This window comes from Mytilinidion resinicola (assembly GCF_010093595.1).
Source record: "Mytilinidion resinicola strain CBS 304.34 unplaced genomic scaffold BDZ99scaffold_17, whole genome shotgun sequence".
NCBI classification, from domain to species: Eukaryota; Fungi; Ascomycota; class Dothideomycetes; order Mytilinidiales; family Mytilinidiaceae; genus Mytilinidion; species Mytilinidion resinicola.
The window spans coordinates 525402-548639 of NW_022985453.1; the positions used below are offsets into that span (position 1 = coordinate 525402).

Sequence of the window (23238 nt, forward strand, 5' to 3'; positions counted from 1 at the left end):
CAAACGACAACCAGCAACTCGATCTTCACGCTACTGAAGCCGTAAAACTCCACCTTTTCGCTCTGTCAGGAGTATCCCAATTCAGTCTTCAAGTTCCCACCCGCTCCATCTAGTAATTACTATTGCCGCTATAGCTCCTTTTACAACCGTTCAGATTATTCCCAGTCATACGGCCTTCTGGACGAGCGCATCCGCTACTATGTACGTGTGTCCGTTACTAAGTGCCAGCATAGAGCTTGCACCAGAGCAAAAGGCCTCAGTAGCCCAAAAAAAGAAGCCAACAATCAAGGCCTTCTAAGATTAGGGTTGATATAGACCTTGGTGGAATGGGGTGGAGCGAATAACCGAATCACGATAAGCCACATAGCGCCTAGAGCAATATAATATCTAAAGTGTAGCGTTGTGCTTCTAAAACAGGTCAATAAGTAAATTTATATACAAAACGTTGTATTCAACTCATGCATGTCAGTCATCACGTGACGCCAAGACATCCTAAAATATATTCCAGTCAGTGAACCACGCAATAGCGACATGGGAATATACCTGCTCACAGACAGCGTCTCCTCCATCATTTCAGTCTCTCAATTGTCTCACTCTCCTGAGGTCTACCTATCCTGCAGTGGATACGGCAGTGAAAGGTTTCCCCGTCCCGAAATACGAAGTCCATTGGTCCAACGGTCTCAGCTCTCAGCTGTCTTTGCGCACCACAGCCGGAACTTCTTACTCTCCCTATACATCGTCCTCAACTTACTAACCTTCGCATATCGCGTTCTCACAATCTTCTACTCGAGTTGCGTTCGGTTTTTCTCGGGTGGATGACGCATAAAGTCCCCGTAGCAGTCATGGTCGCGCCGGTGGAGGGCAGCTCACAAGATCAGCTTGCTAATATGCCCGAAGAATTAATATTGAAAATTCTGGCGCATATTTTCGAAACGTTTGATCAGTCTTGGACCCCTATCGTCGAGCAACCTGCTTTCATCAGCTTACGTCTGACATCGAAGCGAATATCCCGCTTGACGGACACATTTCGCTATCAGAACATAAAACTCCGTCCTGGGAGTCTCAAGAGTCTCAGGCAATCAGTATTACTTCTCAGCACCCCTGCATTAGCGGCAAGCGTCAGAAGTGTACATGTCGACTTGGTGGAATTAGAGCAAGAGGTGGATCATCTGATCGATCTGATTGATCTATCAGCACATGATCAAAGTCTTCTGAGATCTGCCATATCAGACGTTGAGCTTGTCTTGGGTGCCGCGCTGGGCAATAGCCCGCTGCAATCATGGGTCACAGCAATATTGTTCCGACTTCCACGCCTCACAGCACTAAAATTACCACCATCTACAATGCAGACAGGCAGTCTAACTGTTTACCACCCGCTGCGGTTCTTTCAGGAGCACCCCGAACGTCTTCCATTCCTTCGCAAACTTTCTCTTACGACCCCTCGGGGGCTGCGAAGTTCCACTTTGTACTCGCTACTGCACGTCAATTCGCTCCGCACCCTAGAAATCGAAGGATGGCACGCCAGCGATGATAGGCCCGAAGTTAATGGGCCGTCTGACTCTTTCCCTGAGATGGTATCACCAATCGAACATCTATGCCTTTCGCCCAATCGAGGTCTCTCCTTGTATGGTTACATTCTCCCGAAAAGTATTATCAGTAGCTTCATGGCCCTTCGATCTATTACTGTCAAGACACCGATGTTTCCCCCGAAGGTCTGCATAGACGCTCTTGTGGATAGCCTTCAAGTGCAAAAGCATTCGCTGGAAAGCTTCCACCTCTCTTATGCAGACCACGGGAAACTAGCGGAGACTAGGATGTTGATTGATTTCCGCGAGTTTCAACGGTTGCGAACGATTTTTGCCCCGACACCCCTTATCTTTAAATACAGCGGCGCCGGCCACCCTCCAGCTCTAATTGACAGTCTCCCCCAGTCACTGGTACACTTGACAGTTCATGGAACGTTTGGCGAGCTGGTTCCTTCTCGAATCATCCAACTCACAAAGCCTTCGGGCTTTCCAAATCTCAAAAGCGTGACCATCCTTGACCATGGCAACTTCACTCCCAATGTATACAACGCTTTTCAGGCGGCCGGAATCAAATTTACCGATCGCTGTCTCACGGAAGGTTGCCATATTGCCATGTCTGTTACAGAGAGAATCAAGCACCATCACCAGTATCGATATGGACGTGCGTAGTTTACCAAAATATGCCGATGAACCGGAGTCGCGTACCAAGAAGAACAACTTTCACGAAAATGGCCAAATACATCGACATCGGCTCGGCGGATTTCTTCATGGCGCTCTGAAGTTTCTCGACAGGTGCTTGTAATGCAGCGCAAGTCATTAATTACCTACAGCAGGGAAGATCTACAGCACATTTGTAGCAATAAACCCACATATACACGTCGCCATACCATCCGTTCTCAAAGGGGAAGACCAAATAGTGGTTCGATGTGATTGGTCGAAGCTTTGACCCCTCACATCGATGACACCTACACGTCATGACCCTGAGTTTCTTTGACCGATCGACTTTCCCCGATTCAATTTAGCGTTTACCGCATCATTATTGCTCTTACTAAACCTCATTTTGTAGTTTCTTTTTTTTGGTGGTCTTTCTTTCCGTTGTTCCTCCATCACAAAATCCTGTCACGCAGCATTTGATTTCAGTACACTATGTCGCATAATGAGCGTTCTCCGCTTCTAGAAAATAATGAGGAGGAAGGTATTGATGAGCATCATGTATGATTCAATGTCTTCAAACTCCAAGTTCAAACTAACATTCTTATAGCTTCTTGAGCTCTCTCAAGATGATCCAGAAAATCCTTGGGCGTGGCCGAGACCTAAGAAGCTACTCAACGTAGCAATCATTGCTCTCATGGCTAGTAAGATATGGCTGCTTCACTTGATATGGGCCAATTGGCTGACGCGGCTATAGTTTTAAGTCCTCTAGCAAGCGCAATGTTTACGCCAGGCATCTCTGAGATCGCAGACGAGTTTGACCCCCCCGAAACCGCTATCATTGCGGCAACGACCGGGTTCCTAGTGATGCTAGGCCTAGGGCCTCTCATACTGGCGCCTTTGTCTGAGACCTTCGGTCGAAGGCGACTATATCTTGTGTGCTTCACGATATTCTCACTCCTCCAAATACCGACCGCTTTAGCTCCGAACATTGCCTCCCTCATCGCCCTCCGTACAGTTTCAGGATTATTCCGGGCCGTAGGGATTGCTAATGGCGGTGGTACTATAAGTGATATGTTTGTGCCGCAAGAAAGAGCTGGAGTGTTTGGGTGATATCTCTTAGGACCGTTACTTTGGCCAACGCTAAGCCCGCTCTTCGGGGGTATAACCGTTATGAGACTGGGATGGCGCTGGGTTTTCTGGATCCTTGCCATAGTCTGTAGCGTCAATACTCTGGTGGGCATTTTCTTCCTGCGAGAAACGTACGCACCAACTATTCTTGCCGTTCGGAAAACCGAGCTCGAGACCGAATCGAAGGACGCACAGTACCGTTGTGAGGGTGAAGACTCTCGGCCTTTACGAGGGAAGCTTGCGCGATCCTGTCTTCGCCCTGTTCGCATTTTCGTCCAGCTTATCGTGGCAACCATGGGTATCTACCAAGCTCTGATATTTGCAACGACTTATAGCATCTACACGAATATGCAAGATATTTACTCGGGATCGTCGTATATTCTGAGCTTGACTGTTGTTTGTTCTTAGTTCCGAGGATTGACACAGTGTACAAGAGGCTTACTCGAGAAAATGACGATAAAGCGAGGCCAGAGTTTCGACTTCCACTAGCCAATATCGGTGCCGTTCTCATTCCCGTATCCCTCTTTGGGTAAGCTACCAAGTCGTCTTCAAGCGTGAGAATTGAATACTCACGTTGCAAAGGTTTGCTTGGACCGTCGAGGAGCGACACCTAGTCCATTGGTTTGCTTCCATCTCGAGCACATTCTTTTACGGAATCGGGCAAGTAATGATCCTCAACACGACGCAAAATTACTACATCGATTCCTTCGAGAAATACGCCGCTTCAGCTATTGCCGCTGGCACAGTTGTAAAGTCAATCACTGGCGGTGTTGTCCCGCTCTTTATGCCGGCTCTGTTCGAAAAGCACGGCTACGGATGGGGCATCTCGGCGTTCGCGTTCGTTAGCCTCGTCCTGGCACCAGCTCCGTTGACTTTCTACGCTTTCGGGGCCCGATTGAGAGAAAAGTTCTCTATTGAGCTCTGAACTATCTACTCGACAAACGTGATGTACTAGTTCAAGGGTCTGGGCACATAGAAGCCACGGCTTGGGTGCGCTTTCGCTGCTTGGAACCGCCATCAAGAGTCGCCCTGTTAGGCAGCCAAAACTAGCTCAACCCATACGCATCAAGCTTTACATCCTGTCCTGATATTTCAGACTCCGTAGGTGCACCTCAAGCAGTGATGACAGAATGTGTGCAGACATTTGGTAGCGCACTGTGGCACAGTGTCGTAGGCAACGACTTCAAAAGCTCAGTAGCATTGCGGTACTTCTGCGGGGTATTGGACGATGGTCAAAACGATATTTACAACTTGACTGCCAATTACATGTCTACAAGTTCTTAGTCACACCCGGGCTGATGGCCTCCAGCTTCTTCATCAACTCGTCCCAAACTCTAGCTTGAGTCTTCTTACCCTCCGCGCTCCGAACAAAGGCACTCGGCTCCTCGATCTTACAATCACTGATGTACTTTCCATGCGACTCAGGCCCATAGCCCGCCGCGTTCAACAAGGTCCGACTCCCAACTTCCGTACTCCGTGCAATCAACGCTTTCATAACAGCCAAAACCCAAGCCGCCGGGCCCTTATCTCTCGTCAACGCGCTGCACATCATTAGCCTCCCCATGGCACCATAACCAGAGTACGCGCAAACTCACGAATGACACAGCCCCGGATTCAAGCAGTTAACCGTCACCGGGCCCTCACTCTTCTCGGCGAGCTCCCTGACCGCAAACACCTCGAGCAGCTTACTCGTCATGTACCGCTCCGCCATGTTGGCCGTCTCCTTAGCATTCAGCGTCTCGAAGATCATGCCCTCGGGCGCCTTGCGCTCCGCGAACTTCGTCCAGTGATGCACCTCGGACGCCGTGATGCTCAGCGTCGGCCGGGTGCCGAACTTGCGCGCGCTCTCGCGCAGCTTCGGCAGCATCAGCAGCGCCAGCAGGAACGTCGACACCACGTTGATCGTAATCGTGCTCTCGTTGTCTTCGGCCTGCACGTAGCCGTTCGTCGCGATGCCCGCGTTCTCGAGGAGCACGTCGATGCGCTCGAGCTCTTTGGCGGCGCGCGCGGCGAAGGCCTGCACCGAGGCGTAGCTGCCCATATCCAGCTGCCACACCTGGATGGTGTCGGCGGGGCGCTTGGTGGTGGCGAGGATGTCCTTCTTCGCGGCCTCGCCCTTTGCGAGGCTGCGCACGGCGAGCACGAGCGTCGAGGCGCCGAGGGCCGCGAAGTGGCGCGCTGCTTCCTTGCCCAGGCCGACGTTGCTGCCCGTCACGATGACGGTTTTGCCGGCGTACGAGGCTGTGGGGAGGGGCAGTCTGACGAGGAGTTGGGAGCGGAGGAAGCCGGTGAGGGAGGCCATGGTCGACAAACAAACAGCAGTAGCAATAACGTGAACGAGTTGTTGGAAAGATAGAAGGCCTGGATTAGGGAGGATGGTCGATATGAGAGTGAATGGACAGCCGCACGTGATAGCCAGAGATTTATCCAGATCGAGGCTGTTTCCATTCCAAAATGCGGCCGGCGATCTCTTCATATGGCCCACCCCCAACGGCGTTTACCCTTACTTACCTCCGGTGACGTGTGGCATTCTGCCTTCGCATCGCGAGCCCAATCTCACGAAATGTCCTAGTTAAATCCGGGCCGTATGGCGGTAAGGCGCTCCTAAGTCCTGGTGGCCGGTGGTGGTCCTGGATAGCACTTAGGTGGTAGGTACAATGAGAGTGGCTCGTGATTGGCGGACAGCCGTTATGCGGAGGAATCTGAATGCCGGGTGATTTAGCTGATATTATAATCGTGCGTCGTGCAGGGGGTGCCAGGGGCGGGAAGGACGACGCGAAGCCTGGCTGGCTTGAGCGGGTCGGGGGTTTTTGGAGCCGGGGGGGTGTTTGTGGGACGTGTGTTTGGATGCCTGGTTGTGAGATGGAGTCGTGCATCCAGGGATTAATTCATCATCAATAGCTTTGCGGCCAATATTGTTGGAAGTCTGCTTCTCGCGTATCGCTCATCGTGTTGAATGTTCCACATTTCTTTCTTTCACGATTGTAAAGGGGGTTGCAGGAGCTATCTGAGGTGTTGGATGGGGCGGGATTGCACCAAGACTCCTAAGCCCGTCCCACCAGCGTTCTTGTCGTGCACTTTTGCAATGCTCTATTCAATTTTAGCTTCAGTAGTCGCCTTCATTATTCACGCGAGGCCATATGTCATAGCCAACGTTCAACAATCAAGCTTCAAACTTATCGGCAGGTGAGTCCCAAAAAGTTCTATCCGTCTGCTCTTATGACCGCTGCCAAGAACTCTATGGACACAGATTCAAATGTGCAACTACACAAAAAGAAAGCAAGTCCCACCTAGAGAATCGAACCCAGGGCAAAGATCTCTGCGATCACAGGCAAAAGAAACTCGAATCCCGGATCACGAAGGAGCCAGAGCGCTGCTCACGACCAACTGGGCCATGAGTTGTCTCACTTGCACTTGTACTTGTGAGGATGCGAATTTCTGAAAGGATAGCAAAATAATTCGAAGTACGTGCTTGGAAAGAGTGCGGTCTACGCCAAAATAGCTTTTGATATAGCTGACACGCGACGAAGTGATGTCACTCAATACCGCTTGAGAACCTCACGCCCCCAGCTTACCGATTATGCTTCACGATTCTTTCATCTACCGTGGATGCCTATCTGCTAGACTATTTTCACACAGCTATTTCTCCCTTTGGAACAATACTCGACAGGATTACATCGTCCACGGCACTCATCTGCGGAGGGTTTCCAGCCTCAACCTCGACCGAGGGACGGAAGCTCTGATTCTTCTCAAACAGCCCCTCAATCTGCTCCAGCGACTTCCCCGCCGTCTCGGGCATGAAGAAGCACACAGTGGCAGCCAGCAGCGTCGAGAACCCGAAGAGAAAGTACGGCCCGCTCGGCGACGACCTCAGGAAGAGCGGCGCAGTAAGCGCAATGATGAAGTTCACCAGCCAGTTCGTCAACTGTTCGACGGCACAGACCTTTGCTCGCAGGCGGGTGGGGATGATTTCGCAGGTATAGATCTTGCCAACCTGGATACCGCATCGTTAGTCACTTACTGATACGACGAAAGTAAGGAAGATGAACTTACAACAGCCCACGACCAGGAGAAGTTGGCCGAAAAGACGTAGATCAGAACAATGACGGTCCACTGCGCTGACTTCGAACTCAGCACCACGCCTCCGTCTTCCACGCTGCCGTATTTGGCGTACAGAGACCCGATCACGATGAAGCAAGTAGCACAGGCTAGCCCTCCAAACCCCAGCGTCTTCTTTCGGCTCCACTTGTCGACCCATATCTGCGCAGGAACGGTGCAGAGGACCATTATAATCCCCGACACGCCCGACGCCAGGAACGACGCTCGCTCAGCCGTAAAACCAGCTTGCTGGAACACAATCGGCGCATAGTAGAGAATCGCATCGATCTACACCACGTCAGCTTCACATCCCCTTACCATCCCCACCCGAAGCCAACCTAAAGAAAAGCACAACTCACCCCCATCAACTGCTGAAACGCCATCAAAAAACACCCCAACGCCGTCCTCCCCACATACCTCCTCCCAAACATCTCCCCCCACCCGGCATCCGGCCGCATCCTCTCCGCCTCAACCGCCTGCCGTATCTCCAACAACTCCTGCTCCGCCTCCAGCGGCTCCCGCAACCGCATCAACACGCGCTTCGCCTCCTCCGCCCGCCCCGACCTTACCAACCACCGCGGCGAGAACGGCATGAACCCCGCCCCCGCGCACAAGCACGCCGCGACGACCGCCTGGACGACAAACGGCGCGCGCCACGCCAGGCTGCCCGCGAGCCCGCGCGTCCCGTACGCGATGAAGTACCCGAGCGCGACGCCCGACACGATGTACGACTGGATGAGGCACGCGAGGGTCCCGCGCACCTCAGCCCGCGCGATCTCGACCAGGTACACCGTCGTGACGGAGATGGCCTGCCCCGCGCCGACGCCCGTGAGCAGGCGCGCGCAGACCAGCGCCGCGAGGTTCGGCGACGCGGCGCTGGCGACAGTGCCAGCGAGCGTCAGGAAGGCGCCCGTGAGGATGCCGTACTTGCGGGAGATTTTGTCGGCGACGTGGCCCGAGGCGAGGGAGGAGAGGGCGGCGGAGAGCAGGAAGCTGGAGACGTAGAGGCCCTGGTGCAAGGGCGTCAGGGGCCCGATGGAGGTGGTGAATTGGGCCATGGAGGTGATGGGCCCGATGGAGCCGGTGTCGAGGCCGTAGAGGAGCCCGGAGAGGGAGATGTAGCAGCCGATGAGGAGGATGTGGCGTTTTTTGGGGTCCATGGTTGTTGAAGGATACAATCACTGACTTTTGAGAATAATGGATGGGTAATATGAGGAAAATGAGATTGTTAGAAGATAGATAGAAAAGGACTTTGATGGATGGGTTTAGAATGGGTATCTCCTCACTCCCTTATGAAGTAGTGCCCCAGATTCCCCATATCAGCGAAACCTGCAACACACCCCAGGGAGAAAATTCGCTGATAACAGACCCAGTCCATCAGACTTGCCAGCCCCGATTTTATCTGCGCCAGAGTGGAGACTGCGGACACATATTTCCGCTGGCTCTTTCGTACGCGATGTGCACTGCAGCCACGAGTGCACACGGTGATTGTGTGATCCAGTCGCAGGAAACGCTAGAGTAGGTGAGTCAAACGGGCATACGGCAGAGCGCGGTAGAGAAAGCAAACGCGTAGAGGAGTAGAAGCTAGAGAACTGGAACCTTATTGGTGTGGAAGGAAGGTGTCCAGTCCATGAACGGAAGGGCATCCCCTACAAGACCAACCCAACTTCGGCCCGAACTTCGATGCGGAGCCCGGCTTGTCTCTTTGGGAGACGGAGCCGCTCTGACCAGAGTGGATCAAGAAAGGTATCAGAGGCTGTTTAAATCACGTGACTATCACGGGATATAGACTGTTCGAATCCAGCTGATTATGTTTGGATCTACTGTGTACGCATTGCCAATCCCTGTGGCCATTCCAACTTAGCGGAGTTCCGGGAACAGCCTCCCCCGCAGCCGCATAGACGCTGTATGGCCTAGCATCCGATACTATTCTTACAAACCCCGTTCCCCTGACCAGTAACACCCATGGCATCCACCTGATGCATCTATGCATACAGAGAGCTTGCATCCCTCGCAGCCGACGCGATCCGAATCAGCGTCGAATGGCGAATTTCCCCGGCCCCATCTTGAATGCACCCAGATATCTGACGCTAATCCTTTACGCCTTCATCTCATCCTGAGCCGCGACCGGTCCACCAACCCCCAACGCCTCCCCATTCACCTTCGCATTTTCAGCCTTCACCAGCTCTTCTTGCAGAACCTCCGGCCGCCATTTCAGGAGTAGCTTCCGCGTGCTCGTCTTCGCACCGTCATCTGATCAACAATTAGCTCCCATTCACTTTCCAATAATCAACAGATCCCACTTACAATTCCGCCACAGATCCTCCACAGCCCCGACGCACATCTCCCTGACCGGCGGCCGGAACAAAATAAGGTAATGTAGCACATTCACCGTCAAGCCCACCCTCTCCGGATCCTCCGCAATACGCTTCACCCTCGTCAGGATCTGCTCGTCAATCGCCGGGATCTCCGACAAGAAGCGAATAATGCCCTTATCATTAGACTCTAGATACGGCAGCATGCTATCCAGCAGCTTAAGGACCCACTTCGTGTAATTCGGCGTCTGCGGCGTGGTCGCCGCCGTACTCCCATTCCCATTGCCGTTCAGCTTCCTGGTCTGCGCGGCGAAGAAGTCGCCAGAGATTCGGTCGTTGTACCACTCCTCGCTCAGCCAGCTGGTCGCGAAATCGATCCGTCGCCGCCAGTCGGCCATGATGTGTTGATATAGCATCTCGCGGATTGCTTCATTGAGTTTCCAGCCGCTCTTTAAGACCCGCTTTCCCTCTGATTTAATCTTGACTGGTCCACCAGCATAGGCGACTTCGTCCTCCTCTTCGTCGCCTAATCCGATCCCTGCTCGCGTCGCTAGGCGCGCGATGATCGTCATCCACGCTTCGCGGTCATAGCTACTCGCCGCGCATCGATTGAAGCCCGGCTTCGTCTTCTTCGCGGGGGTAGACAGCGCATTCATGGTGTCAAATACGCGGCGGATGGTTGAGTTCCCGTAGTCCTCGAGTTCTTTTTCGGTGATAGGGGGTGCTTGGGGGAGTTTGAAAGGGGCGAGAGAGGTGGAGGGGGGGACATCGAGGCCTTCGGGGGGCGCATTGGCGAGCTTATTTGAGAGTTGTTCGGCATCTTCACGCGGCGCGAAATCGGGTTCGTAGTCGTCGTCGTCTGGCCCGGAGAGGGAAGCAGTGGGTTGTGGGGGTAATTTGCTGAGGGTCAATAGGCGAGCGCGGACGGTCTGTAAATTGGTTAGCTATGTGTTTCGAGATGATATTACTAGTAGTTGATGCGTGAGAGGGTGACGTGGTGCTGAAATTCATGTATCTTCGGATGGGATCGAAAGGCACGTGACACTGAAGCATGCACATAGGGCTGCCTTAGGGGCAAGGGTAGGGGCACGAAACAGGGTTCGAGCAAAATAATCACATACGTTAATCGCATCGTCCATCTTCCCTTTGTCGATCCGCATCAACATTGGCACAATGATCTGAACCACCGTGTCAATTGGAATCACTTGGACATCGAAGCTCTTGGCTCCCGCATCATGGGTCAAAGTGTAGAGGTCCGCAAAGCTGACTGGGCCTGGCGGTGGTGCACCCACCACTTGGCCATGGGCTTCGAGACGCGGTCGCTTGGATGGATCGAATCCATCCGTGGGCTCTGAAGGTGCTGGGCGCTTGCGGTTAGTATCGTCTAATACCTCGATGCGCAGACGGGCCATGCGCTCCACATATTGCTGTATTCGGGCGTTGAAGGGGTTCCCAGGTTCCCTAGGAACAGTCAGTTAGGCAAAGGCAGTTCTACATCTATGATAACATACCTCTTCATGAGGTTCACGAGCAGAGCCCGCCCCGTACGCTCCATTGCCTTCATCATGACTTTCGACTTGGAAGTAAGGGGCGAATTCGCAAGCTTGAACGGATTGAAGTTAAGAACTGCCGAGATGATCTTGTTTGCAATGACGGGTCGACAGCGGACCAACGTGCCCAGAGAATTCAGCGTTGCCGTAACCAGGAGTGCATCACTGTATACCGTCAGAACTGTCCCCGTGTATACTTCCAATTTGCCTAACCTGATATCACTCTGCAGTATGTCGAGCAGCCGATCCAGAAGTCCCGACGCCTCAGCCTCCAGATTCGGCAATTGTAGCAGCGGATGATCGCGCGGTACGAGAGCGAGAGAAATCTCATTCTGCTCAGGACGTCTCGGATCCGAAATCAAGCCCGGCGTCTCAACCTGAATGACGCGCTGCACAAACTTGATACAGCAGATCCTGACGCCCGGCGGCGCCGAGTCCATCCTGCGCAGTATGTTCGACTTGATTGCGGCCATGACCTGCCAATTCTGCGTATCGGAGGGATTGACTATCCTAAAAAGCACATATAATATTAGGTCCCATTACATGCCAAAAGTAGCCCTCCGCTACGACTATAGAAAAGAGTCTCGGTGGGCCACATTCACGGGGAAGCAACTCACGTATGCCTGAACACAAGCGGATACACGCTCGCGGCCGCCTGCACCACACTCCGCACGACAGCCGCGTCTTGGCTCGTCTCCAGGTATCCTTTTAGGGCTTCAATTACTGTCATGTTCTGCGCATCCTTGGACGGTTCAATCGCCATCGTCTGTTTGTCCCCCGGAAGGAGTACCGGATTCGCAAACGCCTCCGCAATGAAATCGGCGCCCCATCTTTGCAGCTCTACCGGGATATTTGCGCCGGATATCAGGGGCAGGATGCCTAGTAGGATTTGATTGTAGTAGCGCGCGTCGCCCAGCGCGAGGTTGCGGGCGGATTCGAGTTGGGCGATTGTGGTCGTGCTGGTGGAGAGTGGGTTGGTGGCCATGGTTGCGTTCGGCTAGGGAGAGGGAGGGCGATAGTAGAGGTAGGGAAAGAAGAGTAGGCGGAGGGAGAGAGGTAGAAGTGATTTGAAGGGTTGTATGTGTAGTTGCGGAGCACGCGCAGTGAAAGCTAGATCGCAGAACAGAACCCTCCTCAGCAACGGCTCAGGCTCGTCAAAGCAGTGGTGTAATCAAGCAGCCACCGCATTCCGGGCCCAGAGCAGCGGGCGGGCAAGTTGGTGTGCGGGTTAGTGATGGAGGGCGCGTGGGGAGAGGACAATGAAGCAAGACGTGAAAGAGCTGGCGCACGCGGAGGAAACGCACGGGCCACAATTTATGATGGACGAGATGAGACCACTTCAACCTCACATTCGACGACGCCTCTACTCCATCACCACTACTTCTCGGCCACCACAACCGCAGTCAAACCGCCAGGATGCCGATGTAAGCTCTCCTCCGCCCCCTCAATTCCTCTATAACCCCTCTAACTGAAATCTGCGCAGCCTCCCCCGCTCAAGCTACTACGACAAGAACTACAAGCAATCCGCCGCCCTCATCCGCGCACGGCAGCCCTTCCTCCTCAAGAACATTGCCACCGGCGCCGCCATCGTCACTTTCACAATCTCAGTTTGTACGTTACTATACGGGATGGAGCACTGTTGGACTTTGAGCTAGGGATTGACAATGATCACACAGATGCGTTCACGATCAAGGCAGTTTCGCAGGACGAGTTTTCTGATGTGAAAGTCCCGGACAAACCGACGGAGCCTGCGCGTGCTTAGGATGCATCTTAGACACCTGGGGGTCGAAAGACGGATTAAGCACCTGTGAGGTGGGATGGTGTATGAGGTGCAGAGGGGTGCGATTGAGACGTATAAATATCAGCATGGGATTGGCGTTGGGCGGTGAACGTTGCGATGAGAAGGTGTGTATTATGAGGGCAGCGTAGATGTATCAAATCCTACCTCTTAAAAATTTACATACGCAAGTTGAGTTTTTATCAAAGTCACGAATATTCCTACACGACAAAGATGGTCATAAGCTGAAGTCCATGCTAATTCCACTAATAAAGCTATGGAAAATGTTCCCACTCGCTCGCTCTTCATCGGACTGTTACTTAAGTAGCAGAGGAGAGAACAAAAAACAAAGGTCTAGCAGGCCAGGATCGCTAGCATGAAGTCATAGCCCAAAGAGAATCTACAAATGGGCTGAAAACAATTAAAAGCAGAATGTGGAGGCAAACATCCATTGCCAGCCTGCGCCGTTGATGCCGCAAAACAGACAATTTCTAACAAACGAAAAATCTAGGAGTATCATCTAATGGAGTCGTCGCATCTCGAAGGTATCCGTCTGGCTCCGAGGAGGCATGTGGAGATCGAGGTCATGAGAGTGGGAGGACGGTGGAAGACCGCCGGAAGCGTGATGCTGGGAAAGGTTCTCCTCCGATTGTAGGCGAATTGCTACTGGGCTGACCAAACCCGTACGTGGATCGAGACGATGGCGGTCGCTGGACGATGTTTGCCTGCCATCCTCAGGAATCTCAGCCATGCCTGTTTCCATCATACGGGCTTCATCCTCGGACTTTCTGCCCCGTCCGAAGAAGCGATTGCGGTGGTTGCTCCGATCACGAGCGGTAGAACTGTCGGTGTTGATGCGGTTGAGTCTCCCTTTCAGGGCGAAATCATCAATCGCGGTGGTGTGGCTGGTGGTACGTTCTGTGTCGCGCGACGACCGCGATCGGGTGTCTTGTGAAACGCGAGGTGAAGGGCTGGTCAACCGGAGTGCAGCTAGCCGGGATTGGTCTCGAGAATCTCGATCTTCAAAGAGATCGCCGGCCATATCGCCAGACGAAATGTCCTTCATACCGAGGGAAAAATCAACCCGTCGGCCCATGGCAGCAAGTGATTCACCGCGAGGACGGGTACCGCCGTTACGGAGAATAGAACCATATCGAGCTGGTGCGGGGCTGTGTCCTGACTGGGAACTGTTCTCCATCGGGGGAACGAATGGTGCGTCTTGAGACTCGTTGTTGCGGAAACCGTTGGGGTTGTCAGGATTGCCATTGTGGCCAGCGCCAGGAGTAGCCGTATGAGGAAGGTTCTGCATATATACGGGGAAAGACTCCTTTTGTCCAGGGAACCGCATGCGAGGGCCTTCGATTCCAACATCCTGCATTGTCACCATCAAGGCGCAGATGAACTTGTTGCGACGTTGGAGACGAAGTAACTCATTTTGCCAGTTAGATTTGTAGAAGAAAACAACGTTTAGAGTGATGGAATGGGCTTCCGTAACCTCACGTAATTCGGTAAGAATTTTGTTCTGGAATTCTCTCTTCTCCTCCGTGACAAAAGCGAGTAGTCGTGCTCTGAGTGTCTCAATCTGCTCGAGGGTAGTGCCGAATTTGATAATGACAGGGACAGCCTCGGCAAGACCTCCAGAACGACGTTGATTAAGGATGAAAAGGGTGTTGAGGTAGCTGTTAGGGGCCTGGACAACGTGGCCTTCCATCTTTTTAAACTCAGTGTAGAGAAGGGCAATTTCCTTAACGAAGTAGTCATCACCGCGACCAAGGGCACCGGTGTTTCCGTAAATACCAACACGGTCACCAACATCGAATGGATGCTTGACGAAGACGAAGATGACAGACTGAAGGAACTCTTGGGCGGTTGCGGAGAAGAGCCACGAGAGAGCCAAAACGGTGGAACCGGCCGATGTAAGAACACCAGCAGCCGAAGTTGAGATGAGAGAGATGAACACGAGAATCGTGATGACGAAAACCACAAACATGAAGACATCGTCCAACTTGCTTACAACAGAATCCAGATCCTTCAGGGAGGCGGTGATAGCCTTGCGTTCTCGGCCAATCTCCACGCACACGGCTTCTAGCTCCTCCATTGAAATATCTCCATTCATGTCCTTGTCGAACATGGAGAACGCGGCATCAGCCTCCTCCTCGCTTTCGAAGGCACTTTTCAAATCTTCTGAGTGAACGGTTTCGGTGTCTTCCCGCGCAAAAGTGCGGTACATTCGGCGGGCCAATACTTGACTCCCACCAGTAGTGGACATGAGGGTTAGTACAACCTGGTTGGGATGGTTACTTTGTGCGATCTGGCGACCAGTAAAATCACCAGCGATCTTGCCAGCAACGTCTCCAAACTTGCTGAAGGCTTCCTTGGTGTTCTTCTGAGCTTCCTTGACAAGCTGACCAGGTGTGCGTGCTCCAGAAGCAGTGCCCGACTTCTGCTCGAACTCAGAATCTTCCATGGCAATCTTATCCTTTGAGAATTTGTAGAGTTTCGCCAGGCTGCCAATTTGGAACTTGTTGAGCTCAATTCGATCCGAGTATGTCCGCAGATGGAAGCTGATGGCGATGAGTTGGATGATAATCTTCTCTACGAAGTTGAGAATCATGCCCACGAAGATCGAGATGAGCACTTTGTTCATAGTCTTCTCCCAGCTCTTTGTCGTCTTGTTGCCGTTGGAGTGGTGGTTTTTCATCGTCGGTAGGAAGGATATCTCAATGGCAAGCCACCAGAAGAACAACGTCGCGGGCACTTCGAGCTGCTTTCCCATGTCCCTCCACTTCTTGCTGTTGTTGGTGAAAAGGCTGGAGACCAATCCGATTGGCCAAGGTAGACATTTCGCCAGAATCTATAACTAAGTCAGCTGCGTTGAACACGGAGATTCCCTGATACTTACTCGGCCAGCCCAGAGGGTGAGCCAGACTATTTCCAGCCAGACACAGAACCACACGAGGAAAACACCGCCAACCGAGGCTTTTTTGAATATAAGAGCCCCCAATAGCAGCGGGATCAGGATGATCAGGACAACGGGCGTAATGTAGACGAAATATCGGACCAAGAAGCTAGAATGGTGGACCTTCTTGATGAACTTGGCAAAGGTGGTAGAGGGATTCTCGGGCGGTTTGTATATTGCGGTCTTCTCGTGGAGAGGGTTGGTAGCGGCATCGAAGTCGTCAATTGGATCCTCCCGACGCGACCTGGAGCGGTGCATGGAACGCGTCTGCGAGTTTTCTCGGCCCAGCTCGTCACTATTCTGCTGGGATATTTGCCGCTCCACCTGGAGCATGGCCAAGTCATCGTCCAGTCGGTGAGCCTGCTCGCGCGACTGTGACGGGGATTTGATGGAGCCCATGGAGGCCATTGGCCGCAGATGGCCTTCTGTGTTGAGAGTCAACCGGCTGTTGCTGCGTCCTCTGCCGGTGTTCGTATTGTCGTCAAGGAAAGATCCCTCTCCCACCACGGTGCCATCCTCGTCGGAGGAGCGCTGGTCCTGGACGGTGGGCATGTGGTACTGGGGCTCAGGAATTTCGGCAATTGGCGTCGTCATGGTAGAGGAGGTGGAGGGGCGGTCTGGCGAAGAAGTTTGGTGTAGTGTGTCCAACTCGCGCTGGAGCGCGTCGTTTGCTGCGGGAGCTGGTCAACTGCTGCACCGCGAACAATGACGTCGGGAGGAAGCGAGTGACAGTCTTGTGGCAGCACGCTTCACAAAGAATTCATTCAGGAGCAAGCGGGATGTCGGACAGATGAATGAAACAAAGCAGCAGGCAAGGAGGCGGACGGATCGGTTCGATGCAGGGCATCTTAAGCCTTGGAAGACAGAAGGATTGCCTGGCGGGAAATGCTGGTCGCTTGGCTGGAGGTGATCCCCGATGCAGCGGCGACGCAGCAGCCGCGTGAATGGCTGCCCCGATAACACGGGGTGGGTCTGAGGGTCAACATGGCAGCAAGGCCGCGCACGATTTGCAGCCTTTTTCACTGTCGACGTCGATGGCGTCGAGGTGCAGCATTGGCGTGCATGCGCAGTCGCGCGGCATAGAGCTGGCGTGCTGCGACCCAACGGGCGCCGCCAGACAGTACGGTGCGTCGGGGGAATTCTGGCTGTGGTTGCAGCTGTCGCGCCAGGGACTGGGGACTGCTAATTTTTCACCAGCACGCCGGGTGGCCAATTGTGAGGCCAAACCCGCTGGTGCAGACTGAGACGTGGCTGCGGAGGACCCCTTTCTTTCACATGTGCCGTGGGCTGGAATTCACTCCTATCGGGCCAGGGGAACGGTTTCAGGTTGGAATGTGGCGTCCGGCAGAGGCGCTCACCGCGCAGCAAGCCTCGATGCACGCTGACACCTGCAGCCCTCTTGCTTGGATGCCCCTGGATTTGCTTGGCGCAGGTTTGCAGCTGGCGTGGGGTTGCAGCACCCCCATCCTAAACGTCGTGCCCAGGTGCTGATGCGACCACCTCTCTCCACACGAGTCCCCAGACTGCCAGCCCACGATACCAACCACCTCTACGATCTTTTGCGTATCGCGAGCGCTTACCAGCCGCTGGCACACTGGTAGTTGTCCTCGTACGAAGCGGACGCTCGTGGGACCAATGCCGTATGACGTCTTAACCTGAATCCACCTGTTCCACTTAGTACAGGCTTAAGACGGATTCAGACGTCGCCATCGGAGTTCCCTGCCCCCGACTGAACACTACCGTGGCGTGCTCCACTGGGGACACGACACCTGTGGGGATGGCTTGCTCTGATCACCGATCGCCATCCTGGCCGAAGGTCTGGGGATCCGACCCATCCGCTTTGTAAGCCATCTGTTCTCCGAGGAACGACATTTGAAACGTTTCGTCAACCCGAAAAGCAGCCTTGACATCTTCTGTCTTTGATTTTGGTGGTTATGATTTATTTCATCTAGCTCTCTGCATACCCAGTGCCTACATGAAAATTATACCTTGAAACAACCACCCCCCTCCTCCCGGTCCTTGCACTTGAGGTGAAGATGATTTCTGTCCTTCGTATACAGCAGACGTATCTTTGCTCCTCACATTTTCTTCTCTCGTAATTCTGACAGACTTCTCTCTTCGCTAACATCCCCGCCCCGCTCACAGCCCTACTTTGTCGACGCCCCCACTCGTCGGATCACCAGCACTGTACCCGCCTCTCCAACTCGGTTGACATCCCGTTCAAGAGTAAATCCAGCTTTGTTCCAAGCTGCACGAGAGTGTCTCTTATTAGCCTCACGGCGACCGAGCTCGTCTTCATTAGAGCACCCGAATCTCTCACGTCTCAACGCTCTCAGAGCCTGACCATCTTCCCAATCCAGCATTAAGTATTCAACTTCCTCTTCCATGCCTACAAAATCATGAACACCGACACTCTCAAAGTTGCCTTGGTAGACAAATCGGATTTTGCTAATGCTGTCGCCGTGCCGAAGAGCTCTAACGAGGCAACATACGACGAACCAGCCCGTCAGAAAAGAGTTGTGGTAGTCCGTATCGCCTGAAAACACGATCGTGATGTCGTCCAAACGCGTCCTTTTTATGAGGAAATAGAGCATATCCTGGGTATTCTTAGCGAAGCCCTCGTGGTGGCTTTTCGGCAACATGTCGGCCAGTAGGACGGCGCTTTTGATATGAAGAGGCAAGTCGACAATAAATTCGAACGCGGCCATAGAAGGAGTGGCCAGGGTGATACGTTTGTTGCTGTACAGTATGGCCTTGGTGTCGTGGTAGGTCTTCGAGTTCGTCCGCAAGAGCCCGGCTGCAAGGCCTTGGATGTGGCATGGTTGGCTATGACCCCAGCCCGGTCCCTGTCCGTTCTCTCCGGCGGAGCATATCGTCAGGCCTTCATTCGGGCAGAGGGCGTAGGTGAAGATCATGTCGAGGAGTTCTTGCGGCAGACCCCGGTAAGGAAGATGGTAGCTTGAAGCCATTTTGTTGTCGTTCGTCTTTCTCTGGAAGTGTTTTGTTGCTGTGCCGTGGAGTTGAAAGTAGATGTAGTTTCGTGCTGGGTGTTTCTGGGGATGGAAAGGTTTTGGGCTAATTTGAAGGACGACGTGAAAATAAAGAAATAGCTGGAATCAGAGCGTGTGTGGGTCGGGGCGTCGTACCCAGGTTGCATGATTCTCTTAGGATGTGGTGCCGTGGTTGGCAGCCTTGGTAAGGGCCCGATTTCGTATGCGCACCTCACATTCTATTCATTCGTCAAGAATAATCTCTCGAGCATCAGTTTTTGTCTTTACGCCAGACCTTTGCATTTCTACATTTCCGCCATGCTTGGATAGTAGCTAGGCGATAGTTTTAAACACAGTCCCTACTTCTCGCTTTCAAGATACAGGTACATCCATCCTTTCTATGCCGCAGACACAGTCATCAAATCCACTATTTCATTAATACACTTCTCCTTCACATGACCCCTCCTCCTATTTCCCACATATCCCCAGGCTACTCCGTAGAGACTCTCACCCGCTACACCGCAAGCACCGTACCCATCTCTCCCTCTCGCCTCGGCCCCCTTTCAAGCGCAAACCCCCTCCTCCACACCTCCCTCCAATACCTCTCATTCTCACCCGCATCGCTCCCCTCCCGCCACCCGCCCCCGTCCAGATGCCGCTAAGATGTATAGAGATCAGGGTATGGTGGGGCTAGAATTCATTTCATGATTCAGCAAAGGTGGGTGGCTGAAAATACCAGAGCCATGAAAGCCTTCAGCAAGGGACTGAGTGGCATTCAGAAGAAGAGGAAACTAGCTATTGAGCGGCAGGAGGAGAGATATACAAGAAGTTGCTGAATAAACCAATAGGCAGGAAGAGCCGACAGATTGTACCTGATAGAGATGGGAATAACGTTGTATGCTCGCAGTTCTTGATCTACCACATCCCACAACTCACTGCTTTTTGTTCATCCATAATTCACGCTTTATCTTCACCTCTAGCCTCTACAAATCTTTAGTTATTTGGAGTGCAGAGATGATACTCACCAACATCTGTCAGAGCTGAATGATTGGGAAAGCCGAAGAAAAGCGCGCGCGTGTGGTGAAGGCCGCTGCTATCGCGTCATCGTTTAAACGCGGCTATCAACAGCACACTCACCTCGCTCCACCTGGATGATTTCAATCCTCTCTCTTCCTGTCACCAACTTCGCCATCGCCGTCGCAGCCTCCAGGACCAAAGTACTTAGGCATCGCTAACATGCCTTCATCAGATCCTAATACGACGAACCATGAGTCTACTCCGGCGCAGACTTGGGTCCCTCTAAGACTCACTGCCGAGCAAGTTGCCCAAGACCCATCTCCGGCGTCCGAAGCTGCTCTAGATGAAGCCCAACTCGCACAACAATCAGTGAGTCATCACCCCCTCAAACTGCGATCGCAGGGTCAATGATACTGACTCCCACACAGCACAACCAAACCGTCCTAGATAAGATCTTTGAGAATCTCGCTTCCGGCTCGACCTCTACCTTCCTCGCCCACATCGAACAAGTCGAAGAAATCGTCTACTCAGGAACCGCTGATCAACGCACCCTCAACAGCGTCAGGGTCGTAGAGCGACTCATTCGCGCCGAAGAGACGGCTATCAGCCAGATCGGGGCCGTGGAGCAACTCCTCCGCGCCAATGAGGCCACTATTCGCGCCAACGAGACCACTCTCCAGAGGGTCGAAGCCAAGTTCAACATGCAGACACTCAGCGGGCTCGCAAAGATGGTGGACCCGAAGATCGACGCCACTCCCGATAGCGATCTCACATTCGAGGATTTGGAGCTATTCCAGGTCCTTGCAACTAAGATGCGCAAGAAGCTGTTCGCCGCGAAGTTTGCCTCAGCAGGAGTACCGGAGGACGACGACGCCGAGGCGGCCAATGTACAACTGCAGCATGAACGCCTGCAGCATGATCTGAAGCTTGCGATGCCGTGCAGCCTCCAGGATGGCCAGAAGTCCTCTCGAAGCACGTCCGACATCGCTACGCTCCTCCGCGGCGGCCAAATATCTACCCGCAGCACACCAAGCATGACGAAACTTCTCACAAAACTGCTGTCGAACCAGGCCAAGGAGGCCAGTTTCCAGGAAGCGGTCGCCGCGATCGAACCGAAGATCAAAGAAGCGCCCGAGACGGTGACCAAGGAGGAGGCGAATCTTCTGCATAAGCTCGAAGTTCGCGCTTTTGGTCTCACGGAGAGGGGCGGCGTCACGGCGAGGGCGATGAGCCTGGCGAGGAAGAACGAGGCTGCCGCCAAGATGGGTGCTGCGGGAAGCTCGAACAACGCGTCGGACGACGAACATGAGGAGCATGTCACCATGAAGTGCTAGGGGTTGAGGCCTGTGGGCGCCAGTGCGTACGCCAGCATGTTCTGGAAGATGCGGCTTTAGTAACTTGTTTGTAGACTTTCTATCACAATGACTAGTCACTTGTTTGGCCCGGACTGAGCTTGGTGTCTATACTCTGCCCATGACGTGATGCTGGTTAACACTCTACAATAATAGGTCATAAGTTTGGGTACCCGGATATGCCACTGTATGGGTTCCGCTCTTGATCGCTCGATACCACCGCGAGGAGTAACCCAACTAGTACGAAGCTGGCCAGTCAAAAGGTAGTCTGATAGTTGTTGTGGTAACCTTAACATCGTGTTTAGGGGTTAAAAAGTCTACAAGCTCAACATTACACTGCAACGGCTTCTCTCTTGCCCGTTGGACAACACCGTGAGGAGGACCCTAGCTAGTAGATAGATAGCCAGTCAAAGGGTAGTCTAATTTTCCGCCGTGGTAACTGTGACATCGCGTCTAGAGACTGAGAAACCTGGTACTAACAAATAGACGTGCTCCGGGTTTTCTCTTGCCCGCTTAACACTACCGTGAGGAGTAGCCCAGCTAGCAGTTAGTCGGTAAGTCAAAAGGCAGTCTAATTTCCACTATAAAAAAATATGGGAAAAAAAGGAATTGAACCTTTGGCAGCCTGTGGCTATCGGCCTTCCACTATATCGGCCTTTACATTGCATTTGGAGTTTCAAAAGCTCCTTAAGGCACCTCAAGCAGTGGCGAATAAACGTGTTTATTCCATTTTCTTTAGTGCTAATATCTTCTCTTTGGAGTCTTATACTCCTATATCATAAAGTTAGGCCATCGAATATTACGCTACTGGAGCGTTCTTCTTGCTTGCTCGATACCATCGTAAGGAGTAGCTCAGCAAACATACAGCCGGCCAGTTAAAAGGCAGTCCGACTTCCACTGTGTCAACTTTGACATCGTGTTTAGGTTTAAAAAAGCCTATGAAGGTACTCCAAGCAGTGGCAAATAGACGTATCTATTCCGTTTTCCTTAGTGCTAATATCTGTTCGCTTCTATGCACCTTTTCTTTGGCGCTCTTTGGTCCTAGATTGTAAGGCTGGCTAATTGGATATCGCGCTCCTAGGACCTCCCTTTTGCTTACTCGGTGCCACTGCTAGGAGTAGCCCCATTGTCATGTATTCAGGCAATCAAAAGGTAGCCTAGGATCCACTGCCTGAGTTCGGCTCCTGCTCGCTCGACACCGCTGTGAGGAGTAGTCCAGCTAGCACATAGCCGGCCAGCTAAAAGGTAGTCTAAATTCTACTACGTGAACCTTTAAATTGCTTTAGGGTACTCTAGTCACACGGAAACGTTACTACTTAAATGCTACTCTAGAAACGAGATGCCACTATTAGGAGTGGCCCCACAGTTGTGTATTTGGCCAGCTAGTAGACAGCCTAATTTCTACTGCATCAGCCTTAACGTTGGGTTGAATGCTTGAAGATTCGGCACATGGATATAGCAGGGCTTAAGTTTAACTCTTGCCCACTCGACGCTACCGCTAGGAGATTCCCAGCCAGTATGTAGCCGGCCAGTTAAAAGGCTGCCTAACCTTAACTGCATCTTCATTAACATCGTGTTCGGAGTTTCTAAAGCTTATAGAAGTACCCCAAGCGGCGGTAAAAGAGAGTGCCTAAACCCATGTCGCAGGTCATAAATTTAAGCACACGAATATACCATTGCTCTAGCTCCACTCTTGCTCTCTCGAAACCACTGTAAGGAGTGCCCTAGCTAGCATTAAGCTAGCTGATTAAAAGGTAGTCTAATATGCACGGTATTGAAACCGACATCACGTATAGACGTACCACACTAATATCTCTCTAGAAAAGCTTCGCTTTTGCTCGCTTGATACCATCGGTGGGAGTAGCCCAGCTA

The 23238-nt window shown here is 52.7% G+C and overlaps 10 protein-coding genes across 10 annotated transcripts; 5 read left to right on the plus strand and 5 right to left on the minus strand.

The window, feature by feature from the left end:
* Positions 1 to 468: 468 nt before the first annotated feature.
* Positions 469 to 2633, plus strand: BDZ99DRAFT_539230 (uncharacterized protein). The gene has a single exon (XM_033726667.1). It carries the CDS (start codon positions 816 to 818, stop codon positions 2193 to 2195), a length of 1380 nt encoding a protein of 459 aa, XP_033572899.1. The 5' UTR covers positions 469 to 815; the 3' UTR covers positions 2196 to 2633.
* A 39-nt stretch (positions 2634 to 2672) lies between these two features.
* Positions 2673 to 4550, plus strand: BDZ99DRAFT_510885 (membrane transporter; the record flags this gene model as incomplete). Its single annotated transcript, XM_033724501.1, has 6 exons — positions 2673 to 2738; positions 2788 to 2881; positions 2935 to 3286; positions 3326 to 3682; positions 3724 to 3837; positions 3891 to 4550. The coding sequence occupies 6 exons, from the start codon at positions 2673 to 2675 to the stop codon at positions 4231 to 4233; spliced, it is 1326 nt and encodes a 441-aa protein (XP_033572900.1). The 3' UTR covers positions 4234 to 4550.
* Positions 4502 to 5915, minus strand: BDZ99DRAFT_466241 (short chain dehydrogenase). Its single transcript, XM_033720730.1, has 2 exons — positions 4904 to 5915; positions 4502 to 4849 (listed from the first exon to the last, which is right to left on the minus strand). Exons 1-2 carry the CDS (start codon positions 5608 to 5610, stop codon positions 4579 to 4581), a joined length of 978 nt encoding a protein of 325 aa, XP_033572901.1. The 5' UTR covers positions 5611 to 5915; the 3' UTR covers positions 4502 to 4578.
* Positions 5916 to 6168: 253 nt separating this feature from the next.
* BDZ99DRAFT_100413 (uncharacterized protein) lies at positions 6169 to 6598 on the plus strand. Its single transcript, XM_033712312.1, has one exon. It carries the CDS (start codon positions 6265 to 6267, stop codon positions 6496 to 6498), a length of 234 nt encoding a protein of 77 aa, XP_033572902.1. The 5' UTR covers positions 6169 to 6264; the 3' UTR covers positions 6499 to 6598.
* Positions 6599 to 6776: 178 nt separating this feature from the next.
* Positions 6777 to 8638, minus strand: BDZ99DRAFT_449620 (sugar transporter). Its single transcript, XM_033718128.1, has 3 exons — positions 7766 to 8638; positions 7362 to 7694; positions 6777 to 7302 (listed from the first exon to the last, which is right to left on the minus strand). The coding sequence occupies exons 1-3, from the start codon at positions 8564 to 8566 to the stop codon at positions 6940 to 6942; spliced, it is 1497 nt and encodes a 498-aa protein (XP_033572903.1). The 5' UTR covers positions 8567 to 8638; the 3' UTR covers positions 6777 to 6939.
* A 560-nt stretch (positions 8639 to 9198) lies between these two features.
* BDZ99DRAFT_449623 (uncharacterized protein) lies at positions 9199 to 12490 on the minus strand. Its single transcript, XM_033718129.1, has 6 exons — positions 11889 to 12490; positions 11485 to 11781; positions 11233 to 11436; positions 10843 to 11182; positions 9714 to 10650; positions 9199 to 9659 (listed from the first exon to the last, which is right to left on the minus strand). Exons 1-6 carry the CDS (start codon positions 12254 to 12256, stop codon positions 9505 to 9507), a joined length of 2301 nt encoding a protein of 766 aa, XP_033572904.1. The 5' UTR covers positions 12257 to 12490; the 3' UTR covers positions 9199 to 9504.
* Positions 12491 to 12687: 197 nt separating this feature from the next.
* On the plus strand, positions 12688 to 13033 carry BDZ99DRAFT_524182 (uncharacterized protein; the record flags this gene model as incomplete). The annotated part of the gene is made up of 3 exons (XM_033725877.1): positions 12688 to 12695; positions 12755 to 12882; positions 12948 to 13033. The coding sequence occupies 3 exons, from the start codon at positions 12688 to 12690 to the stop codon at positions 13031 to 13033; spliced, it is 222 nt and encodes a 73-aa protein (XP_033572905.1).
* Positions 13034 to 13353: 320 nt separating this feature from the next.
* Positions 13354 to 16649, minus strand: BDZ99DRAFT_539242 (uncharacterized protein). The gene is made up of 2 exons (XM_033726668.1): positions 15951 to 16649; positions 13354 to 15902 (listed from the first exon to the last, which is right to left on the minus strand). Exons 1-2 carry the CDS (start codon positions 16599 to 16601, stop codon positions 13569 to 13571), a joined length of 2985 nt encoding a protein of 994 aa, XP_033572906.1. The 5' UTR covers positions 16602 to 16649; the 3' UTR covers positions 13354 to 13568.
* Positions 16650 to 18035: 1386 nt separating this feature from the next.
* BDZ99DRAFT_100465 (uncharacterized protein) lies at positions 18036 to 19308 on the minus strand. Its single transcript, XM_033712313.1, has 2 exons — positions 19069 to 19308; positions 18036 to 19039 (listed from the first exon to the last, which is right to left on the minus strand). The coding sequence occupies exons 1-2, from the start codon at positions 19162 to 19164 to the stop codon at positions 18155 to 18157; spliced, it is 981 nt and encodes a 326-aa protein (XP_033572907.1). The 5' UTR covers positions 19165 to 19308; the 3' UTR covers positions 18036 to 18154.
* Positions 19309 to 20042: 734 nt separating this feature from the next.
* BDZ99DRAFT_574188 (uncharacterized protein) lies at positions 20043 to 21743 on the plus strand. The gene is made up of 3 exons (XM_033728355.1): positions 20043 to 20383; positions 20443 to 21370; positions 21423 to 21743. The coding sequence occupies exons 1-2, from the start codon at positions 20234 to 20236 to the stop codon at positions 21346 to 21348; spliced, it is 1056 nt and encodes a 351-aa protein (XP_033572908.1). The 5' UTR covers positions 20043 to 20233; the 3' UTR covers positions 21349 to 21370; positions 21423 to 21743.
* The last annotated feature ends 1495 nt before the right edge of the window (positions 21744 to 23238 follow it).

Bases quoted from the DNA above. Each gene is read 5' to 3' on its own strand.
- BDZ99DRAFT_539230 (XM_033726667.1), top strand. From the start codon at position 816: ATGACGCATAAAGTCCCCGTAGCAGTCATGGTCGCGCCGGTGGAGGGC.
- BDZ99DRAFT_466241 (XM_033720730.1), bottom strand. From the start codon at position 5,610: ATGGCCTCCCTCACCGGCTTCCTCCGCTCCCAACTCCTCGTCAGACTG. The intron at 4,850-4,903 runs GTGAGTTTGCGC...AATGATGTGCAG, and splicing joins AATCCGGGGCTGTGTCATTC to CGCGTTGACGAGAGATAAGG.
- BDZ99DRAFT_100413 (XM_033712312.1), top strand. From the start codon at position 6,265: ATGTTCCACATTTCTTTCTTTCACGATTGTAAAGGGGGTTGCAGGAGC.
- BDZ99DRAFT_449620 (XM_033718128.1), bottom strand. From the start codon at position 8,566: ATGGACCCCAAAAAACGCCACATCCTCCTCATCGGCTGCTACATCTCC. The intron at 7,695-7,765 runs GTGAGTTGTGCT...GACGTGGTGTAG, and splicing joins CGTTTCAGCAGTTGATGGGG to ATCGATGCGATTCTCTACTA. The intron at 7,303-7,361 runs GTAAGTTCATCT...TGCGGTATCCAG, and splicing joins TCTCCTGGTCGTGGGCTGTT to GTTGGCAAGATCTATACCTG.
- BDZ99DRAFT_449623 (XM_033718129.1), bottom strand. From the start codon at position 12,256: ATGGCCACCAACCCACTCTCCACCAGCACGACCACAATCGCCCAACTC. The intron at 11,183-11,232 runs GTATGTTATCAT...GACTGTTCCTAG, and splicing joins CTCGTGAACCTCATGAAGAG to GGAACCTGGGAACCCCTTCA. The intron at 9,660-9,713 runs GTAAGTGGGATC...ATTGTTGATCAG, and splicing joins GGAGGATCTGTGGCGGAATT to ATGACGGTGCGAAGACGAGC.
- BDZ99DRAFT_539242 (XM_033726668.1), bottom strand. From the start codon at position 16,601: ATGACGACGCCAATTGCCGAAATTCCTGAGCCCCAGTACCACATGCCC. The intron at 15,903-15,950 runs GTAAGTATCAGG...ACTTAGTTATAG, and splicing joins TCACCCTCTGGGCTGGCCGA to ATTCTGGCGAAATGTCTACC.
- BDZ99DRAFT_100465 (XM_033712313.1), bottom strand. From the start codon at position 19,164: ATGCAACCTGGGTACGACGCCCCGACCCACACACGCTCTGATTCCAGC. The intron at 19,040-19,068 runs ATCCCCAGAAAC...GCACGAAACTAC, and splicing joins AATTAGCCCAAAACCTTTCC to ATCTACTTTCAACTCCACGG.
- BDZ99DRAFT_574188 (XM_033728355.1), top strand. From the start codon at position 20,234: ATGCCTTCATCAGATCCTAATACGACGAACCATGAGTCTACTCCGGCG. The intron at 20,384-20,442 runs GTGAGTCATCAC...ACTCCCACACAG, and splicing joins CCCAACTCGCACAACAATCA to CACAACCAAACCGTCCTAGA.